This window comes from Muntiacus reevesi, chromosome 18, assembly GCF_963930625.1.
Source record: "Muntiacus reevesi chromosome 18, mMunRee1.1, whole genome shotgun sequence".
NCBI lineage: Eukaryota > Metazoa > Chordata > Mammalia > Artiodactyla > Cervidae > Muntiacus > Muntiacus reevesi.
In genome coordinates, this window is record NC_089266.1 from 35,144,749 (window position 1) to 35,151,397 (window position 6,649).

General features: G+C 55.1%; 2 protein-coding genes and 1 long non-coding RNA gene across 7 annotated transcripts in view; 1 reads left to right on the plus strand and 2 right to left on the minus strand.

The window, feature by feature from the left end:
* Positions 1–1,045: 1,045 nt before the first annotated feature.
* On the minus strand, positions 1,046–3,939 carry C18H17orf49 (chromosome 18 C17orf49 homolog). Of its 4 annotated transcripts, none has more exons than XM_065908667.1 (6): positions 3,735–3,939; positions 3,455–3,549; positions 2,719–2,820; positions 1,856–2,046; positions 1,523–1,627; positions 1,046–1,312 (listed from the first exon to the last, which is right to left on the minus strand). In XM_065908667.1, exons 1-6 carry the CDS (start codon positions 3,753–3,755, stop codon positions 1,308–1,310), a joined length of 519 nt encoding a protein of 172 aa, XP_065764739.1. In that variant the 5' UTR covers positions 3,756–3,939; the 3' UTR covers positions 1,046–1,307. The 4 variants fall into 4 exon arrangements, with proteins under 4 accessions (XP_065764739.1, XP_065764738.1, XP_065764740.1 ...); XM_065908666.1 differs by having other exon boundaries at positions 1,046–1,316; XM_065908668.1 differs by lacking the exon at positions 2,719–2,820 and having other exon boundaries at positions 1,046–1,316.
* Positions 3,940–4,079: 140 nt separating this feature from the next.
* On the minus strand, positions 4,080–5,814 carry RNASEK (ribonuclease K). Its single transcript, XM_065908671.1, has 3 exons — positions 5,593–5,814; positions 4,848–4,924; positions 4,080–4,467 (listed from the first exon to the last, which is right to left on the minus strand). Exons 1-3 carry the CDS (start codon positions 5,668–5,670, stop codon positions 4,326–4,328), a joined length of 297 nt encoding a protein of 98 aa, XP_065764743.1. The 5' UTR covers positions 5,671–5,814; the 3' UTR covers positions 4,080–4,325.
* A 128-nt stretch (positions 5,815–5,942) lies between these two features.
* Positions 5,943–6,649, plus strand: part of LOC136148955 (uncharacterized) — a 101,464-nt gene continuing 100,757 nt past the window's right edge. For both annotated transcript variants that reach the window (XR_010659612.1, XR_010659613.1), the window contains exon 1: positions 5,943–6,120. This is a non-coding gene — a long non-coding RNA (uncharacterized lncRNA). The remainder of the gene's footprint in view (positions 6,121–6,649) is intronic.

Here is a 6,649-nt window from a genome sequence, read left to right on the forward strand (position 1 = left end):
CTGCTCCCCTTTCCCCCTGGCTTCCATTTCCTGCCTTTGGCCTCCATCTTGTGGCAGGCCCAGGGCCCAGGGCGACTTCCGGCCCCCCTCTCTCCACCATGTTCCGGCCCCACCACCTCTGGACTGCCAACTCCCAACACTGCTGTCCTTGGCCTTCTGTCTTTCCTTGCTTTCTCTTGGGTTCTGACCCAGGGAGGGGAGGAACGGACACAGGAAGCCTTAGGTCCCTGCCCTTGCTGAGTCGAGAGGCAGTCTGTTGGTCCCCCACAGTCATTCCCTATTTCCTCAGATCCCACCCCCACCAAACTAGGGATCCCTTGAGCAGAGTTCCTACAGGGAAGATGGTTCCAGTCTTACTACACTGTAAGCTCACCCCATAGGCCCCTCTCCCTTCAGTTGCCTGCTCAGCTCCTAGCTCGAGTTTCTTGTTTTCCCCAACCCTTCTTGGGGCCATGTTTGCCTTTCAGCCTTCTCTATCTCCCCACCCTTGGTGGTGGGGGGTCTTCACAGCACTGTCTTGTGCTCCCTTCCTCTCAACCCACCCCAGTCCTGCTCCCGCCCCAGCAGCACACTGTGGTTTGTACGGCACTGTGGCCACGTCCAAACCACACTGTGGTGTTAGAGCGAGGGTGGGGGAGGCACCGCTGAGGCTTGGCCCGGGAGGCCACCCTGGAGAAGCGACACAGAAAACATCTGGGGCCTTCTGGTGAGGTGGGAGGTGGGGTGGGGTAGGGCGGGGAATGGGAGGTGTGAAAGCCCTGGAAGCTGCCCCTCTGAAGTCCCCAAGGCAGTCTCAGGAGTACTGGCTGCCAGAGACCCTGGAGTACGTGCTGCCTCCAGAGAGCAAAGTGGAGTCTTTGTTGCCCACGCCCAGCTCCCCTGGCTCTAGCAGCACAGAAATATTGGCACTGGGAAGAGAGCCTGCCAATATTGGCTGTGCTGCTCCAGGCAGGGTGGTGAGAGCTGCCGAGGAGGGGCTAAGCCCCGGGAGCTAAGCAGAGAGTGTCCCCTGTATTCCAGTAATGTCAGGCGGAAAGCACCAGGCTGAGAGGGAGATCTTTATTGTTTTCTGTATAAAAACGTCCATCAGTTGGGGGGGACCCAGGGGTTGGGGTGCAGATGCTCATACAGGAACAGCAAGGTGGGCCGCCAGTGGCAGCCTTTCCACCCTGTCTCATGCAGGCCTTGCTCAGAGTCCCAAGCGATCCACAGGTCCAGGGTGAACAGTGAGAGGGGTCAGAGGTGGAAGACTCAGCATGAGAGCAGAGGAGGATCAGCGGAGGTCAAGAGAAGGCCAGAATCCAGGGTCAGGCTGTCTGGAACAGGAAGTAAAATGGGCCGAGATGGAGCGAGTCCCAAGTACGACTCCCGCCTACCCAGAGCACCTGGCTCCTTATAGACCTGACCCTGTATGCATAGCAGGGAACTTTCTCTTCCCCAGTTCATGGGAGGGGGCTCCTGCTGAGACCCTCCCCACCATCCCCCATCCCTTCAGCTATTGTGGGAGGAAGAGGACTCCTACCCTGGTCGAAGTTGAGTTTCTTGGCTGGAGGAGTTTCTCCTAGCCCCTCAATATCCACCAGGTCACTGTTGGCGTCCGAGTCGTTCAGAGCACTGAGTGTCACATCTGGGAGCGGGGCACAAGCTAGGTTCTAGGTTCCCTGATAGTTCTCCCCCCCGCCCCACCCACTTCCCAAAGTTTCAACCTTTCCTTCCCTCCCTTCCCCACCCCAGCCAGTTTCTGGAACCTTCACTGGGATAGGAAAAGAGATCTGTCCTCTGACCAAAGCCCAACTCTCTCACTGAACCTCGGATGGGACATCTAATCCCCAGGCAGCAACTCCACAGCCCTCACCAGCCTTCTGTTTCTTTATGGGGGGACCCCCGGCCTCGGGGACACTGGAGCTGCTTGGTGGAGGAGCAGTTGGAGGAGGTGACAATACACCAGATGCCACCTTCTTGGGCCCTTTCTTGGGTGAATCGGCTGGAAGGGGGATACCAGAGTCTTCATATACCTTTCGTTTCACGGTGGCCTTTATCTGAGCCCTAAAGAGACGAGAGAGCAAGTTAGGAAGGGAGTCATAAGAAAGGCTGAGGGAATAGGGGGTGGGGGAAGGGGAGATGGGCCACTCCGAAGGAACACTGGGGAGCTCCTTCATAGGAATCCAGGTGAGGGCCTCAATGACCTTTGCTAGGGTTCTTGTTTTCCTGGAAGCTTTGCAGCCAATGAAGGCAAATGGAGCGTGAAGAGTGGAGTCCCTCAACTGAGGAGTGGGAAAGGCCCACCCTCTAATTCTCTTGTGGGAGAGATGTATGGATGTGGAAGGCTACCAGGTAAGCCTGGGTGACCTACAGGTAGATTGAAACTTATTAATAGATCCTGATCGACTAGTTCAGGATCATATCCCTGGAAGCACCACAGGAGTGTTCAAAAGATCTGTATAAATAACCAGGGAATTCCTATTAGCAAATTCAACTGTTGGGTATCTTAAACTACTGGGCAACCTAAAATTAAATTCATGTAAGGTCCTGATGACCACAGCATTTTAGTAACTTCTGACCAATTGTGAAAATATTCTTTCAGTTCTCCAGGGACTCTGATACTAACAGAGTAGGAAAGATGTTGAGCTGGAAGGGAGTTTGAGGAAGATGAAACAAATGGGTATGGAGGAAGAAAGCTGCCCACCGCCCTTTCTCTGCCAGCCAGCCCTCCCTCACACTGTCCGTTCCTTGATGACACAGCTGATGTGATTAAGATCGTCCCCAAATCGCTTCACAGCAGCCCTCAGCATCTCTATCTCCGTCTCCGTCCACTTGGCACTGTCAGAAGGGGAGAGGGGAATAGCGAAAAGTGGGAGGAGGAGGGGTGTGGAGCTACGCATTCCACAGCAACCAGCCTCCTCCCTGAAAAGTCCGGGGACCCTTCCATGAAGAGGTCCTCTTTAAAAAACAAACAAACAAAAAAAGCAAAAAAATTCTTAAGACCCTGCGGGAACCCTGAGGACCCTCATTCAAACGATAATGCAACAACCTTAGAAGAAAACCGCTCCCCCATCAACGTGAAACAGCTGCTGTAAACAGCCCACTGAAACCAATTCAACAAGTGTCGGGGCGGGGGGGGGGAGGTGTCTTACAAACAGAACCCCTAAACACAATCTGTTGCAGTCTGACGGAATTCCACATGATTTGGGCTGAATGGGTAGTGGTGGTGGTCTATGCTCTGCCAATGCGCAGCAGGACAGAACTGTGAAATGAGTCCGGATTACGAGCCTCAGTCTGTGGTTGATCTGTCATTCATTCATTCATTCAATAATCATTTATTATGACCTATTCTGCGCTGTGCCAGGCACGAAGGGAAACTAACATCTGTCCCTGCCCTAGAGAGTGTTGGTGTCTGTGATCGAGTCCCAGCGTCTACTCTCAGCGTCCAGGTCCCCAGCCCGGGCTCACGTACCCCGCGGGGGAAGAGTCGGCCACGGGATGCAGCTGCATCGTTAGCTCTCCGAGCTTCGTGAAGGCGGCGCCCGCTGCGGAGAAGATCTCTCCGACCTGGGGGCGGGGCAGCGTTACGGGGGGCCGGCGCACAGACCCGCGCCGTCCCACCCGGAGCCCCTAGCCCCTCCCCAGGTTGGACTCCCGCCCGCCCCCCGCCCGGGACGGAAGAGCCGCGAGCCAACTGGGGGGCCCGCCCTCCCGTGGCCGCCAGGGAGCGCTGTCCGCGAGAGAGGTCGAACCTTTGTGGACGCTGACGTCATGGCCCCGCGCGCCTCCTCACTGAGACGCCGCCGCCGCCGCTACCTCGGAGCCGGGACCACGAAGAGCCAGGCGGTACAACGGCTCCGGCCCCCGCGCAGGAAGTCCCGCCCCTTCCCGCAGCTGATTGGCTCCAGCTCGGGCGCTCACCACCTCACCAGCCGCGGTTACTTAGGCCGCCTCGGCGCGCGGGAAGGAGAGTGGAAGACGCCGCCTCACTTCCGGCACGGTTTCACTACACTTCCGTCGAGAGGTCGAGATTCCCTATTTGGAGGCCGACCTCTAGCCCTGGTACCCGCCTCCTAACCCAGACAAACACACAAGTCTTAAGAGAGCAGTTTCTCTTTATTGTGGAACGGGACGAGGCGAGGGGGCCGGAGGGACAGGGAACGGCCAACCCCAACCTCCCTCCGCAGGAGCCGGGCGCCAGAGGTTGGAGAACAAGGGATTGAGTCTCTCGCCAAGAAAACCTAGTCCGCAGAGGGCACCAGAATGGGGGCGGGGGGCTGTGACCTGGTGGGGAGAGTCTTTAAATAGAGGAGGGGGCTGGAGAGGGGGAGCGCGACCGTGCTCTAGCGCACCATGTATTCCTTGCGCTTATTGAGCCGAACTTGACAGAAAGAGAAGCCTCCGAGGAGGAGGTAAAGGCCCGCCGCGATGAAACAGTTGTAGCTGACTTGCTCGTAAAGGTTGTATATGTTCTGGGGGCCATTCCTAGGGGTGGGGATTAGGCAGAGAAATATCAGAAACATTAACAGCACACATTTACGGAGCACTTACTATGTGCCCTGTACCGTTCTAAACGCTTTAACGTGTATTATCTTATTCAATCTTCATAACCCTTTGGGGTGAGTTCTGTTATAGCATCCACTTTGCAGGGGTGGACGGAGGCACAGAGAAGTCCAGTAAAATTCTTAACAGCCACATCTGAAGCGGTGGGTTTAGGATGGTCTCTGAGCTCTGACGCCCGACTGCTCCTGGGTGCTAGAGCACCCAGATTCCCAGCCTCCGGGCCCCAAGTGTCCAGGCTCCTGCGATTCCCCCCCCCCCCGCCCCCCGCCAATTTTGACCACATCCCCCGCCTCTCCACTTACTCAAAATCTTTCTCCGTGAAGGGAACGTCCTCAATTAGCACAGCAGAATGGACATTGAAAAAGATTCCGAGCATTATCTGAAAAAAGAGAAAGGGTAGGTTGTTTTAACTCAGGCATCTGACCTGGTCGCTGCCTGAACTCCTCCCACTTCGAATGTTGCCACAACATCTGGGTCTGAGAATTAACCAGAATGAGCTGGGATTAGGGATGGTTGTTCCCGGATCTGGACTCCGGTCACCTGGAATAGAGCTTGAATGGTGACAAAGAGAAGACGTGTTTGGGGCAAGGGCAGGAATAGTGAGCAACCCAGGAACCCTGATTATCCTCCTCTCTGGAGGCGTCATTATCACGGGACAGGGCGAAGCGGAGGTAGAGGGAATCGGCACTTCTCCATAATATTTCTCCCTTTAGTGGAGTGGGTAGAGTCCTGAGGAAACAAGCGGTCCCTCTCCCCACTGCACTCCATTCAGCTCAAGGATCTCTCAAGAACCTAGGTCTCCTTCCTCTTACCTTGAGGGTACTCCAGATTTACCAACCCCGGCTCCCATTCCAAGCTCCAGCTTCCCCTCCCCTCCAAATCCCCATTTCTCAATGCAGTTCTGTCTCATTCTCCAGAGGCTAATCAACCACCCCCTCCAGCCTGTTTGCTGCTTTTCAAGGCCTGGAGTCTTCTAGCCTTCCAGCCCTCCAACAATTAGGCCCTCAGGCCCTCTCCTATCCGGTAGTCGCCCGGCAGTCCCCTCACCAACATGATCACTCCCCAGGCGCTGAGGACGATGCCGCAGGCTGCCAGCTTGGGCCCACAGCACAGAAGCGACGCCATGAAGAAAGGAGTCGGGGATCGCCTAGATATGGGCCAGGTAGGAAATCGGTGAGAGGAAGCCCCTAGGAGCTGTGAAAAGAGAGCTGAACTTGGGGGCTCGAACTGCGGAGGACGCAGAGCTGGGAGGGAGACCTAGGGGGCGTGGTCTCCGGGCTCAACCATCGGGCCGGGGGGCGCCAGGCGGAGAACGCTGCCGCCTCCGGGTCGTCTCGGGACTTCCGCGAGGAAGGGCGGTGTTTCTGAAATTAGAGTCCGTTATTGACCACTATGGATCAATGACTGGGGCGCGAGTTTTGTAGGAGCAAAGTCCTCCGGTTTCTTGGCTACCCCCCTCTCCAGTTTGGAATGGGAGGAGCCAGAGTGTCACGTGATCGAGTTTGTCAAGACACGTGACGAGGAAGAAGGGGTAGCCTGGTCTTGGAAGAGCGTTTATCTCTGGCGGAGCTCCAGGTAAACCTGGTGATGGTTTGTCAGCAGCCGAGGATTGAGATTGTGTTATTTTGGTCTCAGATACCTTAGTCTTGAGTGGTGTCCTGCGATGGGAAAATGGTAATTGAGACAGATTTACACCGAGAGAACACCTCTGTCTCCTCTCTACTCATTCCTACTCTTTGAAATAGACACTCTGACACGGTAAAAGGAGATGGCAACCCCTTCCCAAGCCCAGGCGTGCTGTCGTGGTTAGAACGCTTTAAAATTGCTGAGAGTTCTTGGCATTGGAAATCCTTAAGTAACATTTTGTTACCAAACATGGAATACTGAAGAGTTTTTGATACTAAATCCAGGAAAAGTAAGGGCGTTAGGAAAAGTCCAGGGAAAGCGGACTCAATGAACAAACTGTTAAGGTGAGTGGCCCTGCCAAATGTGCTGGAGAAGGCAATAAGTGCACAGAAATGTCACTTTTCTTCCTTATTGTAAACTGAGAAAACGGGACTTTGGACAAGATAGAGTCCAAGATTTTAAAGATATAAGTAGATTA